We start from the raw sequence: 22,183 nt of genomic DNA, 5'->3' as shown, positions 1-22,183 counted from the left end.
GCAGGGAATTACTCGCACACGTAGAGAAAAAGGTCTCGCCAGACGGCGAGGAGAAAGAGTATGCCAAACTCTGGTTAAATACCAGAGTGCGGCTGTTTCCAGTGAAACAGAAAAACGAACATAAGACAGAGACCTGGGAACCCCTGGATCACTTACCCCCTCCATACCGCGGGCCAGTAGAGCCTCCGATGATGGACCAAGTAGTACCATCAGCACCCGAGGGTTCCATGGGGCAACTAGCAGAAGCACGCTCCCCTCAACCACCGGGAGTAGTGCCAGAAACCCTCACTACCCCCCCACCTGCAGAAAACCCAGCCACCGCACCCTCTTTGGAGTCGGTGTTGGCGCAAGGATGGGGCTTACCCCCTCCACAAATCCCGGTCCGGCCACCACAGCTGGGACCACCGAAAGTATCAGAAGGGAACCCTCTGAGTCACTTAGCTGCGGCAGACATCCCGCCAGCAATGAGGGGAAAACCTCCCGCAAACTCCAGTTCCCCTCCTGCAAGCAGGACTCGGTGGAAATCAAAAATAGGGAATGGAGAATGGGGAGAGACAGAAAGTGGGCACCGAATGTTCCCTCTCAGGGAAGTGCCAACCGCCCCCGGAGTAATTGGATTTGTAAACGTGCCCCTTAACTCAGGGGATGTACGAGCATTCAAAAAAGAAATGGGGCGACTGCTAGATGACCCATTTGGAGTGGCCGAAAGATTAGACGATTTTCTAGGAAGTAGTATTTACACCTACGAAGATCTCATGGCCATCCTGAGATCCCTGTTTAGCCAGGAGGAGAGAGAAATGATTAAACAGGCGGGCATCAGGGATTGGGAAAGGCGGCACCCGCAGGGAACACCCGGTGACCAAAAGTGGCCGAGCGTAAGCCCGAGTTGGAGCGCCCAGACCGAAGAAGGGAGAAGAAGCATGATGGATTTGAGGAATATCATCGTGCAAGGAATAAGAGAGGCGGTCCCCAGAGGACAGAACATTAGCAAAGTATTTGGGGAATGTCAGGGAAAAGAGGAATCCCCTACCGAATGGGTAGAAAGGCTGCGGAGAAGTCTGCAAATTTATTCCGGGACTGATCCCAGTTCTCCGGTGGGGGAGGTCCTGCTGAAAACGCAGTTTGTGGCTAAATCATGGGAGGACATTAGGAAGAAACTTGAGAAAATTGATGGATGGCAGGAGAAGAGTCTCCAAGAGCTTCTAAGGGAAGCTCAGAAGGTTTATATGAGGAGAGAAGACGAAAAACAGAAACTTCAAGCCAAAATATTAGTGGCTGCAGTAAAAGAAGTTCAAAAACACGAACAGAAACAGGGTAAGCCGATACCTAAAAAACAAAAAGGATCCCAAAAGGAGGAAACTCCTCCTCGAAAGGATCTTCCTGAGTGCTTCTACTGTAAGAAAGTAGGACACATAAAAAAGGATTGCAGGAAACGAATAAAAGATGAACAAATATTTAAAGAAGATTAGGGAGGTCTTGGGCTCTTCCAAATGGGGACAGTAACAGCAAAGGAGCCCTTGATAAAATTGAAGGTAGGTCCCCACCGCCAGGAAATGAGTTTCCTGGTTGATACCGGGGCTGAGAGAAGCACCCTGCAGAAATTGCCTATAGGGTGTGAAACGAGTAAAGAATAAGTAATTGTAATTGGCGCAAAAGGAGATCCATTTAAAGTCTCGGTAATCAAGGAGGTGGAAATCGAGTCAGAAAATAAGATATGTTTAGGAAATTTGTTGCTTGTAGAAGAAGCCGACTACAACCTATTGGGAAGAGATATGATCATAGCTTTAGGAATAAATATCATTGTGAAAAATTCAGAATTAGTAGTGAAGGTGTTGCATTTAACTTCAAAAGATGAAAAGGAAATTGACCCCCGAGTATGGCACTCAAAGGGGGAAGTGGGAAAATTAGATATTGCTCCCATCAAAATTGAAATTGAGAATCCAGAGAATCCGATAAGGATCCGACAATACCCCATCCCAGCCGAAGGGAGGAAGGGTTTGAAATTAATAATTGACGAGCTGCTTAAAGGAGGCACGCTCGAGCCCTGCATGTCCCCACATAACACCCCCATCCTGGCAGTAAAGAAAGCCGATGGGAACTTCCGATTGGTTCAGGACTTGAGAGCTGTAAATGCTAGAACCCGAACCAGGTTTCCGGTGGTAGCAAATCCTTACACTCTACTAAACAGACTCTCACCAGAGGATGTATGGTATAGTGTAATTGATTTAAAAGATGCTTTCTGGACATGTCCTCTAGATGAAGGGAGTAGGGATTTTTTCGCTTTCCAGTGGGAGGACCCAGATACCAATCGAAATCAGCAATTGCGGTGGACGGTCCTTCCACAAGGATTCGTTGAATCTCCGAACTTGTTCGGACAAGCCTTAGAGCAGCTACTCACTCAATTCACTCCAGAGGAAGGGACAAAACTATTACAATATGTAGACGATTTGCTAATCGCCGGGATCACGGAAGAGCAGGTGAAGAAATGTACCATTTCCCTGCTGAATTTTCTGGGACAAAAGGGGTTGAAAGTGTCTAAATCCAAGTTGCAATTCACCGAGCCCGAAGTAAAATATCTTGGACATTGGATATCACAAGGGAAAAAGAAATTAGATCCCGAGAGGGTGGTGGGAATCCTTGAACTTCCTGCCCCACAAACCAAGAGACAAATTAGGCAATTTTTAGGGCTCATGGGATATTGCAGACAGTGGATTGAGGGATACAGTGAAAAGGTGAAATTTCTGTATGAAAGGCTAAATACAGATCGATTAAAATGGACAGGGCAAGACGAAATTAAATTTCAAGAACTAAAGAATGCCCTTGTCACTGCTCCAGTTCTAACATTACCAGACATCAGAAAAGAGTTTCAACTGTTTGTCGACATAAGTGGACAAACAGCACAGGGAGTTTTAACCCAGGAATGGGCAGAAAAGAAGAAACCCATAGGGTTTTTGTCCAAAATCCTAGATCCAGTCAGTCGGGGCTGGCCTACGTGTCTGCAAGCAATTGTGGCAGTAGCACTGTTGGTTGGGGAAGCCAAAAAGGTAACGTTTGGAGCTCCCCTGATAGTTTATACTCCACATGATGTAAGAAATATCTTACAACAAAAAGCGGAGAAATGGTTGACCGATTCAAGGCTTCTGAAATATGAAGCCATGTTAATCAGTTCGCCAGGATTGGAATTAAGGACAACCTCTGCACAAAACCCTGTGCAATTTTTGTACGGGGAACCAACGGGAAAGCTACTACATAATTGTATTGAAACAGTGGAATTACAAACTAAAGTAAGACCCGATCTGGAGGATCAGGAATTGGAAGGAGGAGAAAAATGGTTTATCGATGGTTCCTCGAGAATGATGGAGGGAAAACGTAAATCGGGTTATGCCATCATAAATGGTATAACAGGACAGACTGTAGAATCAGGTCCCCTAAAAGCAAATTGGTCAGCACAGGCTTGTGAACTTTTTGCTCTCCTAAAAGCCCTCAAAGGCTTGAAGGGAAAAAGGGGAACCATCTATACCGATTCAAGATATGCATTTGGGATAGTGCATACCTTCGGGAAAATTTGGGAAGAAAGGGGTCTGATCAACACTAAAGGAAAAGGATTGATACATGAGGAAATAATTAGACAAATTTTAGAAGCGGTCAGGGAGCCACTGGAGATATCTGTGGTTCATGTAAAAGGACACCAGACCGGACGACAATTCCATACAAGGGGAAACAATTTAGCGGATAAAGAGGCGAAAAGAGCGGCATTGTTGACCGTAAGTATTTCTGAGCTAGTCCCAAGGGAACCCCCAGAGGTTTCAGTGCTTCCTTCAGAAAAGGAGCAGGAAGACTTCAAAAAGGTAGGGGGACATTTCAAAGAGGGTAAATGGTGGTTACCTGACGGGAGGGAGTTGGTCCCGAAGGGAATAGCAAAAGGAATACTCAAAAGACTACATGCACAAACCCATTGGGGAACCAGGGCATTGGCTGAACAATTTTTAAAATTCTTCGGGTGTAAGGGAATCTTCGAGCTTGCAAAACAAGAGGTACAGGGATGTGTGATATGCCAAAAGGTAAACAGAGCGAATTTTCGGCAAACCAATTGGGGAGGTCGGCCAATCTTATATCGACCATTCGAAAGAATCCAAGTGGATTTCACGGAATTACCGAAAATTGGCAGAAATAAATATTTATTAGTTATAATAGATAAATTGACACATTGGGTAGAGGCCTTTCCCAGAGCTAAGGCCACGGCTCAAACAGTGTCTAAAAATTCTACTGGAGGAAATAATTCCTAGATATGGTATTATAGACCATATTGATTCGGATCAGGGTACACATTTCACCTCAAAAATTATCAAACAGTTGTCCGATGCGTTAGGGATCAGATGGCAATATCATACTCCTTGGCACCCTCAGAGCTCGGGGCAAGTGGAAAGAATGAATCAGACATTGAAGTCACAAATATCCAAATTGACAATTGAAACAAAAATGTCCTGGGTCAAATGTCTCCCCTTGGCATTGTTGAATATAAGAACCATGCCGAACTCAGAAACAGGGCTGTCCCCCTTTGAAATGTTGTATGGAATGCCGTACAAGCATGGTATGCCGGTTGAACATCTTCAAACAGAGGATGTTCAACTCCAACCTTATCTCATTTCTATAAATAAAAACTTACAGGAGTTAAGGAGAAGAGGATTGATTCCTCAAAGCAGCACGTTGGGATTTCCGATCCACCAAATTCAACCAGGGGACAAGGTACTGATCAAAGTGTGGAAAGAGCAACCCCTCAGTCCCCACTGGGAAGGACCATTCCTCGTCCTCCTGACTACAGACACCGCGGTTCGTACAGCTGAAAAGGGCTGGACACACTCTTCCCGAGTGAAGAAAGTTTCGGTTCGCGACTCCCCCGAGTGGAAAATTGTAACCCCTCCGGGAGAATTGAAAATCAGGCTTCAGCGGAACAACAAATGAGCAACGAAGACAGGATAAGTTGCACCAATTTTGAATGTTATTGTTTTCCTTTTGTACATTTTAAGTGTGCATATTGTAAACAAACGTGGGTGACTCATTGTTTGGGAGGGCAAAAACCGAGAGGGTTGTGTGCCGCGTGTTACAAAGAGGAATTAGAACAGACCAACCTTTTTCTAGCACTTGCTACCCGGGTGGGTATCTTGGAACTCGACTCTCCTGAGTGGTTCCGATTTTTTCAAAAAGGGTTACGAGGCCATTTGGACTGTAAGGCGGAACCTCTAATAATAGAGTGCCGCCGAAACGTAAAGGTACCGTGCAGGAGCGGCACGATCAAGGCATCTCGGTGGGCAACCTTTAAAAGGAGGTTTGCCATCAGAACGTCAAGGGCCCCTGAAGACAGTCCTTGCTGCCGAGAAGATGGTTATCCCCGCCGTATGTTCTTGTACGGGCGGAGGGAATGGCAGAGGGATGCGATTGTGGGGAATCCTGACGATCCTGAACCTAGCCATGTGCTGGACCGAGAGAACGGGCCCCGAGGCGCCTCCGGGGACGACCTCCCTGGGGAAGTGTGAGCAGTGCCCAACTGTCTCGCGAACCGAGCCATGGATCGCCTGCCCTCCGGAATTGCACGCAGGAGAATGTTGGGCAAACGGTACCCAAATGGACCTGTGTAAGCTGGAAGGAAAAATTTGGTGCTCCACCCCGGGGATGGGTACTGGAAAAAGGCAACCCCATAACACAGGGGAAAAAGAGGTCCAAGCGACCCACCTACGAAATAAGAGAGATATAGGAGGGGTTTCCCCAATCTCGGTCTGCGGGCAGTGTAATGAAACTGTCTGGATTGGAGGAAAGAAACAGTCAACGTTCATTGCGTACCACAGAGTCAACCCCTTGTGTTACAATAAAGCAAACTTAAAATATTGTGCCATGGGGGGGAAATTGTACTGGGAAGGGAAGAACCTGAAACATGAAACGAAAGTGTCATTCAGTAATGAACCGATAGTTTTAGATTTACTGAAAAATGACGATGATAGAGTGTGTCTGCAGTTTGATCAGGTGATCTGTTTCGCAAAAGACGAGGATGGTTCAGACCCTGAAAATAAAATAAAACAATTAACTCTTGAACTAAAAAGGCAGGAAATGGAAAATAAGAAAAAAAGACTCGAACAGGAGAGGTTAAACTCTCTCAGTGAGCAATACGAACAACTAGAAAAACAATACGATAATTGGAAGCTACCTAGCCCTAATCAGAATCTATTCATAGATCTGATGCAGGAAATAGCTACCGAATTGGGATTGACTAACTGTTGGATATGTGGTGGCCTGAAATCAGCCGAAAGATGGCCATGGAAGGGAGAAGGATTAACCCCAGAACAATTACTTAAGTGGACAGGATTAAAATTATCCAAAACAACCCGGCGACCAGAGGGGTGGGTGATTGACAAGAGAATCATTGGAACTTTTTGTGTCAGTCGGGAAGGAAGGGAATTCACCGAGCTAGTTGGTTACACCCCGTGTGTAAAAACTCTCTCGGTAAATTCAGATAAAAAGACAAAAATTTGGCAGCCGGAATCACCCGAGGGCTATTGGAGCCAATCTCGGGAAAATAATTGCGAATGGATAGATCTAATTGGTCTATGTTGGAACAAACAGGACGGGGCGAATCCCTTCCATGCCTTTCTCGGCCTGAGGGAATATTGGGAGGACCCGGCAAAACTTAACAGAGATTGGAAGGCACCGGATGGGATTTACTGGATATGCGGAAAGAAAGCATACAGTGAATTGCCCAGAAATTGGAAAGGGTCATGCACACTCGGAATAATTCGGCCTTTCTTCTTTACACTACCTAAAGATGAAAGCAGGTCTTTAGGTGCTCCCCTCTTTGAAACCCTAGCCCGACAAAAGAGGGAATTGAAACGGGAACTACCAATAGCCGGAGGTAACCACCAGTGGAAGGGGGAGGAATGGCCCGCCGAAAGAATCATACAATATTATGGACCGGCAACATGGGCAAATGATGGCAGTTGGGGATACAGGACCCCAATCTACCTCCTCAATCGGCTCATTAGGTTACAGGCTGTGGTAGAAGTTGTTTCAAACCACACTTCAGAAGCCCTGGAACTCCTAGCAAAACAACATTCTCAGATGAGAGCCTTTGTCTACCAAAACAGACTCGCTCTCGACTATTTGCTAGCTGAGGAGGGAGGAGTGTGTGGCAGATATAACGAGTCAGAGTGTTGCATGGAGATAGATGACTTCGGAGAAACTATAAAGGGTCTAGCCGCTGAAATAAAGAAAGTAGCCCATGTACCCGTCCAGAAGTGGAATTCGATTCTCCAAGCCTCTTGGTGGGATCAAATTTTTGGGCAAGGGGCATGGTGGAAAAAGCTAGTATTCTTTATAGGATGTTCTATTGCCGGAGTCATCTTCCTACCCTGCCTGATTCCTTGTCTAATCAGACTGATACATTCTGTCGTTCAAGGAATGCAGATTGCCTCTCTCCCAATAGACCCAGAAAAGGCACAAGGAAACACTACCCTTCTTTCAAAAATCATGAAGTTAGAGGAAGAAAAAGAGAATAGAAATGCGGTTAAGGCATTGAGGGAATTTGAAAATAAACATATGTTGTCCACAGAAAATATAGAAGAATTAGACCAAGAGGAAAACGACATTATTTAACCTGATATTCCTCTGAAAAAGTATGAAAACACGAATTTTTAATGTGTTCAAATTATTAGGTGGGGGACTGTAATAAAGAATTGAGTAAATAAAAATTCGGAATAAGAAGTTTAAATAAAGTATGTATAATTATAACTAAATGTAAGTATGGAATAAGGAATTCTCCTCCCGGTCGAGATAGAATTCCTTTTCCAAAAATCACGAATTGCAAAAGAACCCCCCCCAGATAACAGGTTTCAGCAGACTCATCAACTCGGAGGAAAAGACAGGACACAGGCCATCATAGAAACAAAAGAACCAGCCTAAAAGTCTACCTCCAGAGAAAGGCAACGCCCGGCCGATTTCTGTTGGAGACCATCAAGCAAGACAAAAGGGACGAGCCCCAGGAAGATGGTCGTTGCCAGAATCGAACACCACACCCGCCAAACCCATACTACAGAAACTCAATCAAGAAAGACAAAGAAGAGACTACTCCTCTGAGATATCCATCGGCGCTAGCCTGGATCTCTCAATCCCGCTGTGATGAAATATGTTAAAATACATACAGACTCACTTTACATTTGAGGAGACTCTGCCCGGATACTTACTGACTCAATGTTCTAGGCCAGGAAATCCATTCACCAGACAATCAGGGACATTTGGTGAATGGAAACTGGTTGGAATTCTAGCCTGGGGACATAAAATCCCTATAAAAACCCAGGCCAGAGGACCCTCAGGTGTGGATTTGGGAACACCTATACCTTGCGTATAGACCCTGTCCACCCAGCGCTGCGCTGTCCATTTATTGTGGTTTTTTCCTCACTGTTTGTTGCTTTATTAATTTATAATAAATTAATCTTTGTTAATCTTTAATTTGCCGTTGCATTTATAACACAGGCTAGAATGTTATATCTTACATTCTTCAAGTTAACTTTTTGTGTTAGTGGTGGAACATTTTCTGTACAAGTTGCTGATGCACCCTTTCCTCTGTTTCCTTGGTAAATTGGCACATTCATAAAATTCCCTACCCATGGCAGCTAAATTATTGTTAATCCATGGTTTGAGTCATGGGTACAGTCTACTGTCTGAGTCAGATCCATTTTCAACCCAGATTCACATCAGGGATTGAATGTCTCAGAGCAGTGTTTATATAAGAAACTCCATAGGATATAGTTTATGCATCATGAGACATCACAGAAACTGGGATTAGGATAGGCATGGCTGACTATTCCCTTCTTGGGCAAGAGATCCCAATTCCTTACCTGGAACAGGGCTGTGTCTTACATTGCATCTCTTACTCTAGATCCATCCACTTGGAGAGATTACAGAAGGCTGGATATTAGGGAGAGAGAGAGGGAAAAACTAAAAGCTGAAGCAACACACTTTCACCTTGAACACAGTGTTTAGGAAAAGAATGTGGGAATACAATAGATAAATTAAAGAGATGGTGGTAGGAGGTGTTCCAGTAATAGAGTTCTGATATTAGTATATCATATCCCTGTGAATAGGAAGGATCCCACCTGAGAAACTAACATTAAAAATTAGTGACTTCAATTTATTGATCCATTCATGGTAAGTCACTTGCAAAAGCATGTATCAAAATCAGGGAATTTAATTTTGAACTCTTGTAGGTAAAGTTTATGCCCTTAGGCAGTTAATATCAAAAGTTTGATATGTACTGCTGTTTTTCAAGTGGGCTTGATTTCAGGAGTCAAGCACAGCTTTCTTCTGAAGGTTTATTATTTGAAGACAAGTGCAAGTGGAAGAGGCTACAAAAATCAGTTTCTTTTAAGTTACTAATCTCAAATGAGTGATTTTTTTTTTTTTTTAATAATACTCACTGTATTTTAATGTGCCTTAGAACAAAACAGGGTATCATTACCATTCTTGTTCCTTAATGTTTGGCTTGGCATTTGATGGAAGGCCTCAATTGCAGGCTGATCTGCCAGCAGCTGAAGCTGAAAACAAGACTGCGGTGGGAAAACTCGAGATTTAATTTCAGAAAGAGTGTTTATATTTTCCCTGGGGCCCCATTAATGAGAGTCCAAACCCCAAATGTTACCACCAATACATTTTAACAGACCAGTTTCCCAGTTTTTAAAATGTGGTGTCACCTTGAGTATTTTTCTTTCAACTTTTTCCGATTTTAAAGAAAAGCAATGAAGTTGTATCATTTTTGGCTGAATTCAGTGTCATGTTTGGGGAACATAAAGTTCTGTGTAATACAACAAAGTGGCATTCAAAGATATTTAATCCTGTCTTCTATTTCTGTATCAGCTATTTTAATAACTCAGCTACTGTAAGTTACCAGTGCAAAACTTCGTGTTACTGCAGGACACACCACCATCAGCTGTATTCTAGGGGTCCTCACGGTGATGTTCTGAATCCACCTGATGTCAGGACATCTGTGCCATGTGCAGGGTGGACTTGTGACAAGCAGGTCAGTGCCAAGAGAGACTGGGAGCGCCTTAGCTCAGTTTCCTAGTCCTTCAGTTGGGCTTGTTTTGTGGTTTTAATAGGGTAAAGAAACATTTACATTGAGGCTTTAGGAGCATTTTCACACTGCTCATTTACCCAACTCAAAGAGCAGTATAAATCCAAATTAAGCTAGGGATTTATGGGAAGTTGTAGTGTAAGATGAGTTTGGTGCACCTGGCTCTCTTCTCCTCTGTGGATAAGAATCCTGAAGTAGTATGATGTGTCTGCATGGGATACAGAAGTGAGCCTAGCATTTCTTCCTGAACCTTATAGGTCTTTATAAGCTTTGAAATTATTGTTTCTAAATATTTAAAGGAAATTATAGTCTCTTGTAGAGGCTTATAGTATTTCTATCAATTGATCCTATTAGGAATTTTTCTTCAGAGGACATTTTGGAATTTTTCTGCCACTTTTCAATAGTGGAACATCATGCATTCAACAGAATTTTTAATTTCCTGGAAATTATAGTGCTCTGTCTGTAACAAAGTGGGAAAAATACAATTCTCTGACACTTAGTTTCATTGAAATACAAAGGAAATAGTTAAATAACCAAAATTATAATTTTCAAACTCTTTGAGTGATCATTTATGCTGATGAAAGCAATTTAGTTGAAACTGCATACCTAACCTATTGTAAGGTTTTCTGTAATTACTTTAGTGTAAAATTGCCAGAGTTTGAAATTTTTTTACTTAAGTTAAAACTGCTTCATATATCCTTTTGTGCCACAGTGTATAAATCTACAAAGACTGAGATTATGCCTGAACTCTTTATTCAGACAAGACTCCAGCTGAAACTGAAATCAAGTGTTATTGTTACTGAGAAAATATTGTGCTATCAAAGCCAAAAAGAGAAAAAAATAACAGCATGGATTATAGATTATAATGTTCAGCCATCCAGTATCCAGTATCATCAGTATCCAGTCAGATGACTGTATACTACACTATTTCAAAGCTACTCTTGGGATTGAGATGTATTGTGTTTTTAATCCAATGTGTATCATCTTAATTACTCTAAGAGTAACTTTGGATTTGCTCTGCAAATGCATAATTAGTCAGCTGACTCTTTGGATATAGAGTATTCACAGGAATAAAGACCTGCAGTGTGCACTGTACCAATGTCACCCAGATCTGTCTATCAGTGGAAAGTGGTGTGGTTTTCTCATAATCAGGTGATTAGGCAACACCTGAGGTCCAGGGGAAGGCAAGCTCTGTCATCCAGGATCCCTCTATTCTGCAAGAATAATTTGGTAAGAAGGAAGAGAAGGCTCCCAAATGTCTCTGTTGTCCATCAGGAAGGCTGTGTGTGACAGGAGGAAGTGAGGCATCCTTACACATCTCTGCCCCCCAGTAAGTGAGGCCCTCCTGTGTTACTCCTAATTCATCCCTCCATGTTAGAATTTCATACAGCACTTCTGGGCATGTGAGAATTGTAAACAGATCATAATTTGAAGACTGGTTGTTTTGTGGTCTGTATGACTTTCTCAAAATACGTTTTGAGTAGAGAAAAAAATTCCAAGTTCTTGATTAGATGTGTGAGATTAAGCATTTTTAGTGCAATTTATGACTCTTGCCTATGGGCATTTTCAAGAGACCTTTTGATTAAACAAGAGTAGGTAATTTAAGAAAAAAACCAAAAGAACAAGAACAACAAACCCCAGAAAAATCTGTGCATCCATGTGTGCAAATGAACATGAATACCCTTACCTTGCCATCCCAGTGAGATATTTACATCAGCTGAATTTTGATGGCTAAACATTTAATATCCTACTACACTGATAAGTGAATGTTTTGAGGAGGACTTTGGGGATTTTTTGTCATTCCTATTAAAATAAAACCTTAAGTATTTTCTGTCTTTGTCTTTCAAATTCATCTATATGCTTGTAACTAGATTTGTATTTCATTGTAATTTCTTAATTCTGAATTTATAAGTATGTTCAACAAGGTATTTTTGTAACATAATAGCAGTTATAAATTTGATCTTTAAGTTAGTGTAATCCTCATTGCTTTGTACTAGATGGAAGGTTTCATCAGTTCAATATGATAACTTGGATTAATTATAGCTAAGAATATCATCTGCAGTTTTATTTTCTTAGTCATAGGTCACCTTCTTGGCTTTTTCCAAGTCCCTACTGTACCATTCTTTTAGCACCAAGGGGATCCTAAAGAGTATTAGAAAGTTAATGATGGCCGTGCTCATCAAGGGCATTTTGGCATTTCTTCTCTTTTGCAACCTGCAAGGCTGTCAGATTGCAAAAGAGAAGAGGTGATTGTTCCACTCTGATTTTATTATGAGTTCCCAGTGCAAAGATCAGAATTTGGGTCACTGTCTCTTCCATCCCTAGATTTTTGTGATACCATTTTAATTTCACTGTAATTGAGCCCCAAAGAGACAAGGACAAGATACAGAAGGCCCTTTTCTCCATTGTTTCCATGATAGGAAAGGCAGAAGCAGTTTTATGGTCTCTGTGTTTGTGTTGCAAAGATACAGAAATCACAGTCATTTTAACAAGGTGCTCTGTAGAATTTCTTTGTCCATGTACCAGGATAAGATAAGCCCAGAGTAATTGCAGAGCCACCACAAAATCACATTACTTCGTAGATGGTCTTGGCTTAGAGTCCTGAGGGCAATTTTTTTTTTTTTTTTTGTCTTGCTCGCTGCACAAATAAAATAAGTAGATAACTTTGCGTAGTTATATTCATAGTTTATTCTTTTCTGAGATGTGTTTTCCTACAACTGAGGAATATTCATATTTCAGGGTTTATTTGGGCCTTTTGTGCTGCTTCTCATTTACACCCAAGTCCTTTTATGTGGAGATACTTGAACCTCAGTAGTTTTATCTGCTTATCCTTTTAGCTGGGGTATTTGAGATATTTCATAGTTGGTTATATGCAGGAAAGTTCAAGGTATTTTTACCCCAAATCTTGCTGCTTCTTTTTTCAGGCATGTCTTTTGCTGTTTTTATGTCTGCTGAACTCTGATTTTAAAAAAGTAAATGGGAAAGTTTGCCTTACCATATGTGTTTTGATGAATCTTTCCTATGATTATTTCCTGCAATTGGATTCCTGCAGCAGAGCCAGTGGGATCAAAATTTGAGACTTAATCGAGTTGTCTATGAAGCTAGAGAAACATGTAAAGAAATACATTTTCTTACCTACATCAATAGAAAGATTAGATAGATGAAGCAAAAGGATGTGGTTTCCTGTTTACTTTTTGCATTCAAATCGTTACCCATGTGTTAGAAATTCAGCAAGATGCTTCAATGACTTATAGTTAATACATATATACGCTATTTTTCTGCTTTGGCTGCAGGCTACTGACTCATATAATTTAGTTAAATGTATTTTTCCCTCCCGTGCCGTTTCCCCCCACCCCACCCTGCTAAGCAACAGTTTCTTCTGTTTGTTTTTTTGTTATTGTTGTTGTTTTTGGGGGGTTGTTTTGTTTTTTAGTAATATGAAACAAGGTATTGCCGATGTTAAAAACTGCTGTTCCTTTGTGGATGTATGATCTGGGTCTAATTTCTTGGCAAAGCCTTGACACAAATTTGCATCTGGAAAAGCAACAGAATAGCCAGGCAGGTACCCAAAGGAAACTGCTATGGGGAATATACTCTATCCCTGCTGTTGTGGACTCTCTGCTGGCTGGCAGTTGCAGCAAGTATTTGGAGTTGTGTGGAGCAGAAAGCCTGCAGATCATTGTGTCCTGCTGGTGATTTCACCCTAATTTAGAATCTTCCTGCCTGTGGTGTTGTAAGTGATGACCTGCTGAGAGCCGTTGGTACTCAATCTCTGTGTGTTTTGAAACAAAGAGGTCTTATCTTTGATGACATTGTTACAGCTGTAGGTTTATGAACTGCTTTGCCAGCAGCTGCCCTGAGTTTTGCTGCACTAGCTTGGCTTCAAACTGCAAACTGAGTTTTCCAGTAAAATGTTACTGTCAGTAAAAAACATTATCAATCTTCTCAATACTGAAGAAGTCCAGTAGTAAATGTGGGCTCAAAAATTTCTGTCTGAATAGCTGGACATTACTTTTGTATTCCCTGAACCTTAATGTATAATTAGTTATCCTAGTGCATGTATATTGCCACAGATTTGCTGCAGGCTGTTTTTCCTCATTTAATTTCTTCTTGAATCCATCAACTGTAATCTACAATGGTAATTTTAGAAAGATACCTGTATTTCATGTGAGACCATCTTTGCCCATGACTTCTAGAATGTATTGTTTCATCCTGTCACATCTTAAGGTTTCATTAAAATGAAAACCTGGCTGTTAAATCAAGTGTTCCTCAAAACCAGGAGGTGGGATTTTTCTCCTGCTGCTTCTGTTTACCAAACTCCACTGTGTTGTTAAGAGACACTTTGCTTTAGAGATTGTGGCAGATCATGTCAGAGTTTCACAGGAACCTTCAGATAGTCATGATACAACTCAAATCTCCTTGATAACTAGGTAGTTAATTACAGTCTGACTTGTTATTTGTAGCTTCAGCTTTCCATATAACAAAGTGCAGGTTTCTCACTTCCCAGCCTAAAGCAGTGATTCTCTGTCATGTGCGTTATCAACCACCTGTTGCCCTTCTTAGAGGCAAGGAAGTTGTGCTCCTGCTGAGCTTTCTGTTCATGAAGGATCACATTAGATATAGACGTTTAGAAAATACCCATGGCAATGGAATAGCAGTTATACAACTATGGTTTCACAGTCATGCACATTATTAGGGTACTTTTTTCATTTTGTATACAGTGCAAACACGATGCAATGATTATTTCTATTTTTTTTTTTTATTTATTTATTCACAAACAATGCAAAATACATGTTCATAGTAACAAAAAAGATTGTTTTTATTAATGCCTGTATTTGCTGTTTGCTTTTCAGTTAGGCTTAATTACTCCAGTTCGGTAGTTATCTAGGTTACTGTAAGGCAATTCTGGGAGCATGACTCAACATGAGCCCGTCAGTTAACATTTTTTCATTTGGTTTGATAACAATAGCAATTTTTATGTGTAGGAAGATTGTTGCTGCTTTTAACCAAGCATAGTTACTGTGGATTAATTTGGAGCACGTTTGCAAACTGATAAATGAAGCAGATCTTTGATACTAGATCTGTCACCCAGCCCTGCACTCATGGCTTTTCAGGAAGCATAGTCAATAGCCTTCAGGCATTTTTCTGGGGAGGTGACAGTTTGAGTTTGGGGAGCTTCACAGAAACCCTGTGTAATCTCTGTCAAATCATTTGTAGCTGTATTGAATCAGGATGTGATAGTACCCAAGATTGACTTGGTTACTTAAAACAGTTGGAGATTAGGAGAAAACTGTTAAGGATTTCTATGCTCTATGTGCACTCATGGTCTGACAAGCCTGGATAGCAGCCACTCTGAGTCACTTATAAATCCTTTATTTAGGTGCTGTTGTAAGTTTCTAATTCTCTTTTTTCATATCAGAGGAAGTGATCTGATTAATTTGGCCACATTGTGGTAGTCTTCTGCTTGAGCCTGCCTTGTTGTAATCCATCGTAATCCAGACTGTAATTCATTGTGTTTCACAAGCTGTGCAGGCATTTTCCAGGGCCAAATATTAACCATTTGTCAGTCAGAGATTTTAAAGACACTGTTTGCCTGTGTTTCTGTATGTTTGTTTCAAGAATCTTGAATCTGTGACTTAAAGCCACAACAATCAGATTGCTGGACCAATCAGCAATTATAGTAGCAATTATGGTAACTCATTTTTTTAGTGTATGGTGATAGTCTATAAATAATTTGTAGAAAGTATTTCAAGAAACCCCATGTTTTTAATCTGTTAAGTAGGTAGGTCACTGTAGAGATTTCTCATGTGCTAATGCACATAAATATTAGACACTGCCCGTCCTTCGGCACACTGGTGTTCCGGCTGGCTCTTAGGTTCTTGGCCGATGGCAGTGCCAAGAATGGGGAACCACGTGGGGACTATGCCTCCCAGCGTGGAACCTCCAGAGCTCTACGCACGCAGGGCTCTGTACGTCTCAGGGTGTCAGCGGTTGTGGCGAAAGGATCTGAGAGGACTCAACTTCTTCAACTTCCCAGGAACAAGTTTATTTGTAGGAACAGGGAAGTGGACAAGGAGTAGAGCTGGGAACACGGGAAGAAAGCTGAGCTGAGACTCCCTGAGCACCTCTGTGCCTCGGGTTTTAAGGACAAGGGGGCGGTCAGACCCTGAACCAATGGGAATGCCACGAAGGAGGAGTCGGGGGAGTGGATTACAATATTAAGGGCCAATGGTAAGGACGCAGGGGAGGGACGGCAGCTATACAATCAATGGGGCGTCAAGGAAGGGGTGATGGGCAGGGAAGGATCTAGAGCAAAGGGTTGGGTTTACACTGACAGACATAGGTTGGGGGCAGGATGAGGGTGATGGATAGGGAACTCTTTGGAAAAAGGGGAGGGGTTTACAATGATTGATAACTGGGGACAAACCATTCTGGGAATAGCAGAGGGACAACTGGAACAGACCAACTTAAACTTGACAACACCAAACAGGCGGCAACAAATATTCATTATTATTTTTGTGGGCTTAGAAAATGCCTTTTTTCATCTTCTACTATAGTCTGAGCAGGTGCTATAACCATTTTTAGTTCTTTTTGCATGCAATCTAATTTCCTTGATTGAAAGCAAATTTCTTTATTGTATTTATATGAAAAAAGTTAGTATATTCTTTCATTCCTGTGTCCAGCTGAGAGGCACTGGAAATTCTGAGAGGTTTGACAGGATGTTTTCCCACCATCTTCAGCAAACTAGACAAATCTGTTTTAAAGATGTGTCTAACATATGGTATTATTTTAATGATCAAATTCACAGCATAATATCCTTAAGGTTTAGAAGTTGCAGCATTATTTATTTAAAGGGGAAAAAAAACCAAAGCATTTTCACATGGCAATGTAATTTATTAAATATCACTCTTTCCTAGAGGTTGTCTTGAACACTGATGACTTTCTAATGTGTTGTAGATACTGTACAAATTACAGCCATGTAGAACTTTGTTTTTATATATCTAGTGTTATCAAGAGTAGAAATTCACAGGTGGACAAACAAAAATGTCCTGTCCTGGGATTAACTCTAAAATAAGCTCTGCTGCACATATGTACCATATGGATCTGTTTTCTTTCTCATCCATTTTAGAAATGAGAGGAAGTAGTTAATTGTTTCCTCATCCACCTCTCTGATTTGCAGGTTCCTCAAGGTAATAATTTTTCTATATGGTCTAATGTGTTAGGGAATTCTTTTAAAGCCTTCTGTTGAATCTGAGGGGAGAAGTTCATGTTAGTGCACTGAAAACGAGTTTTGGACCCATAGTTTTACTAGAAAATGTTAGCATGTAGCTGAACTTCTGCAGCTACAGAACTTTTCAGGAGCATGTCAGGCTCATTCACTGTAGTAGGTTGGTTAGTTCTGAGGGGGAAAAAAGCCCCAAACAAACCCTGTCTATATATCATGAAAACTGTACAAAGCAAACTCCTTGTCTCTGAATTTTCCTCAAAGAGGAGCAATGACTAGTTAAGCAGTGAGAAGACACTGATGACTGCTTAATTACACCTCAAGGGTCTGTTGGACTGGGTTTGCTGGGCAATATCCAGTACAGTGGAATCCTAGCACTAATTTGCAATAGTGCTTTGCACCATAAATTGGACCAGGATGAGCCTGCAAAAGTTAAAGTTTTGATCATACATGAAAAACCATTATTTTTCCAAAATTCTTTGTCTCTAAAAATACTTAGAAAGTATCAGAGATTTAAAATGCCACCATTTATTCACTTAGAATTGAAGTTCAGACCATTGTTCAGAAAGACCATAACCAAAATTTATAGCTCAGACTGATGCCAAAATTATTTTTAAAATAATTACCTGTTGTTAGGTAATAATGGTTAGGTACAGATGTATATGTAATTAGGATAAACAGAAATACCTAAAGGCGAATTCAGTTGCAACACCAATGGTTGACTTTAAGCAAGGAGCTGTGTTACATCTGGATTCCCTCCTCCAAGAGCAACCCAGTATATTTTTAGCATGTTGTCATTGTCAAGCAAGTCTGTGCACAAAGGAGGGAGTACCACAGAATTTTTTACTAAATTATTTATATACATGAACAAATCAAGCATCTATATTTTCTATATATTTCTATATATATTATAACTATAATTTCTTCCTTATGCTTAAGTAATGTATATTCCAAATTCCAGTGATTTCAAGGGGACTTAAATTTGTTCCTCTAGTTCTTAATTATTAAGTTCTTAATAATTAAGTACAGAAACATTTAGAAAAGCAATCTGTCATTATCAGATGTTTTGACTGGTGTTCTGCTCTCCATGGACACATCCGTCTACATGTTGATCAAACAATGCTAAGTTAGAACTACAGAATAAAATGAAAAATTATTCCAGAGTCTTTTCAGGTAAAAATGCGAATTGTTAGTTTAATCTTATATTAATTTTCTTCAGAGAAGATGTTTAACTAAATTATAAAAAAATATAGTCTAAAATATGCCTATCATTATTCTTTAATTTGTATTTATCTGCCTTTATATAAAAGTTTTTTAGTTAGTAAATTTATATAAATCATACAGAAAAGTAGCAAATTGAAATCAGTTAGTTTGCAAGCAGCAAACAGACGAATCTTTAGTATATGTATTAGTAATAAAAATACATAGAGAAATTAAGACTAAATAAACTTGGGTAGACTACCAATTATTAGAACAAAACTTCAATTATTTTTACCTCCAGTGTCTAAATCTCCCCTTTCTACTGAACATTCCTCAGGGAGGCAACAGGAAATATGTAAGAATGCTTATACTGCAAGTCCTTTAAAAAATACGAAATTATGCCAGGTTGCTATCTTTCAATAATTACCTGTGACTAATCAGTATTTAATGTCAAATAAATGCCTTGGTGATGAATCATATTCAACATATTCAACCATATTCAACCAGCAGATGCTTGTAAACACTAGATAAATGGAAAGCCTTACTATCAGCTGCTTAAATCTTTAGAACCAATCTTAAACCTTTAGAACCCATTCTCTTCACACATCCATCTCTGTGTTTTCAATTCCCCAAAACATTTGTTCTGCATTGAAATTTTCCTGTCTTTGAATGAACATGATTATTTTCTTTGAGTAAAAAGGATACTTTTAAGGATTTTAAGTCTTCCCCCACTGGCCCTTCCTCCTGTATAGATGAATGTTAGTGTAAATATCACTGCTGGAATATTTTCTTCATGAACTTCTTTGTGTTTTTCCTGAAAAAGTAGCAGGACTCAAAAATGTATTTCTGATATTATGATCTTAGAGAAACTGCTCTGCTTCATTACAATATAATGGCATTAGTTTTTATTTATTTTATGTGTGATCAGCTACAAAAATACTAGTAATAAAAGTACTATTAAAAGCTTTCTTTCTCAACATCTTTGCTCTTTTTTAATCTCTGGTCATTGTGTTTGTTGAATTTCAGGATAAAAAAAAGATTGCAGGTTTTACTTCTGTTAGTATAACAGAGCCAGAGTAGTGAGCTGAACTGCTACTGAATACATTAATCTTCTAATTATCATTTGAACTACAGGTAAATTTTTCAATATGTATTTGCATAAATGTAGCTACTATTTCTACAGCTGCAATACACTTGGTATTGGGAAGTTGTATTATCTGAGAAATATTTTTGAAAACTACTCTTTTAAACAGTTTTGTATGTATACAGACAGGAAAATTGAAGAGCAATGTTTAACATTAATTTTGTTTTCTTCACTTTTCTGGGTGAACTTCAGGCAATGGTGAGATTAATAACAAAATTTACTGTAGTGAGATCAGGATTTCATCTCATATCTTTCAGTGCTTAAGCTAAAATCATATTTTCTATGTGTTAGAAAGGGAGAGTACAATTCTGACATACAGCAGTTACTTATAGAGTTCTGACTGGGTTTCTCCTCTAGTAATTTGAAATATTTTAAAAAGTTGGTGAATATTTAACAGAGGAAGATGAACATGAATGCCATGAAAACAAACCTATTTTCAGGTAAATATTGCAGGGGTAGGAGGATGTGCATGCTCAGGTGTTTGTGTAAGAAACTAAATTCTACTTTACACATCACTCATGTAGACTTCCTTTCCATTTCACAGAAATTTTGAAAGATGAGAAAAATCTAGGAAAACGTAGAGCTAAGAATAGTGGTTAATTTTGGCTTGGTTTGAGCTATGGGAGGCTGAAGTGTTGCAGGGGAGGATGGGTTGATTTAAAGTGAAGTAGAGCAGCCTGAGGTGGAAGCATTCTCCTGATGGTACTACTATGATTTTTTTTATTATGATTTTTTTTTCTCCTTTCTTTTTTTTTTATTTCTCAGGTCCATTTCTTGCATCCAGTTCTTGCATCCAGTCAGGAGTTTTGCTGGGGCTTGTGCCTTCAGGTCATGCCTTGCATGGCTCAAAGGCACATCATCCTGGGTGGCCTATGGATATGACTGAGGTGAGACCCCACAGGGCATCTCATCCAGGCATCTTTGGCCAGAAGCAGTGTGGAAAGGCACTTAGACCAGAGAAGTGGACTGAGACTTTAAAGAGAGGGGAACAAACAGCACAGAATGTGTTGGATAGTCCTGAAAGACTGCTCATTTTTGGTAAATGAAATGTCTGACGGGTAGTGGGAATTTAAGGGGTGGAATTCAAAAAGTGTTTTTTCCAAATCTCATATATCCAGTTTTTCAACAGGATCCACACAAGTGCCTAGAGAGGCAACCTCTGGTTCTTAAGGAAAAAAAATAAATCTGTACAGAGTTAAAAGATACTCTTGAGTAACTTAAAATAATGAAGTTCTGGAACATTTAAGGTTTGAGCAAATTAAAGTTCCACCAGCTGGACACACTGTAAAATATTTGGACTAGTAGATTTCATAGAACTAGAATTTTGAATTAGTAGATTTCATAGAGTGAAGGAGAAATACTGACTAGCAATGACAACAGTGACAGTATGATGTAGGAAAATGCTCTTTCTTGGCAGATCTGAACCAACATGATGCATTTTTTCAGCATCTATAGAATCAGAACAGTTGGGTTGGTTTGGTTGTGTGAATGCTCCAGCCCAAATATGTTATTCACACTGATTACATTTGCATATGAGTCACATTCAGTTTTGACTTTGTCAGATGTCTCTTTATGTTTGTTTAAATAATGAGATCATCCCATGAAGTGAACAGGACCTAAAAATATATAGAGAATACTGTTTGGAAAAGCGGTATTTGAAATATTTTATGAATTTTCCCATTTTGTGGTATATTATGCAAGCAGGAGCACAGCAATGTGGAGGCACTCTTCAAAAATGCAGTGCCCATTGCTAACAGTTCATTAAACAGTATGTTACATAACAAAGCTTCATTTGTTTCTATTTCCCAGCCAAGCCAATTTTCCCATTAACAAGCATATTCTCCTTATGAATACATTCAAATGTACCATTTTCAAAGCCAGCATCATTTGTTGGTTTTCTTTGTGTTATATGAAGATTCCAAGCCTTTCTGGATTGTTTTGCTATTTACTGTAGCACTGAAGATTTTTTTAGAATGTCCTGCTCAAGGCAATGCATATTCATAAACTGAGCAAACAAGGGGGAACTGAATTCTCGAGTTCTGTGTTATTGCAGTTACACAAACTTTTAACAAGCAATAAGCTTTTCTTATGCACAAATGGAGACTACCAACTAACCACTTGAATTCAACACTGGCTCCTCAAATGTATACTTAATTCATCTGAGACTTTTAAAATCTTGCTCAAGCCTGAAGAAATTCTGGTTTGTTTGTGCTGCAGCCAGTCACTACACACATTAAGCATTTCCTTTAGTAAATCCTATGCAATTTGAGATTGCAGCTTTGGTAAAGAAAGTTAACAGCAGCATATCAGAACATACATCTGGTGAGCTATTCTGGTCTCTTTAAAGCAAAATTTGCAAGGAAGGGCTGCAAGAAAAGAGAGTTTAGCTAAAGCTCATGATCAGAGCTCAATAAAGAACTATCTGGGAGTATAATGATATAATATGCAATAAAAGGAAAACACTAACATTCAGTTTCATGCTGAGCTTCTCCGATTGATA

General features: G+C 39.9%; 1 protein-coding gene across 14 annotated transcripts in view; it reads left to right on the top strand.

The window, feature by feature from the left end:
* Window positions 1–22,183, top strand: part of CCDC91 (coiled-coil domain containing 91) — a 149,500-nt gene that overhangs the window by 123,355 nt on the left and 3,962 nt on the right. For 5 of the 14 annotated variants that reach the window (XR_015285763.1, XM_023928101.2, XM_086885339.1 and 2 more), the window contains one exon: window positions 20,449–20,570. The exons of the other annotated variants lie outside the window; for them this stretch is intronic. Coding sequence is in view for 4 of the 5 variants with exons in the window: in XM_023928101.2 (XP_023783869.1) it covers window positions 20,449–20,565 (117 nt within the window). In the remaining variant the exon portion in view is untranslated. The remainder of the gene's footprint in view (window positions 1–20,448; window positions 20,571–22,183) is intronic. 14 annotated transcript variants of the gene reach the window in all.

The sequence above is a fragment of the Cyanistes caeruleus genome, chromosome 4, assembly GCF_971803275.1.
Source record: "Cyanistes caeruleus chromosome 4, bCyaCae1.hap1.1, whole genome shotgun sequence".
NCBI lineage: Eukaryota > Metazoa > Chordata > Aves > Passeriformes > Paridae > Cyanistes > Cyanistes caeruleus.
Note: the sequence above shows the minus strand (reverse complement) of the source record. Positions and strands in the feature narration are given on the sequence as shown.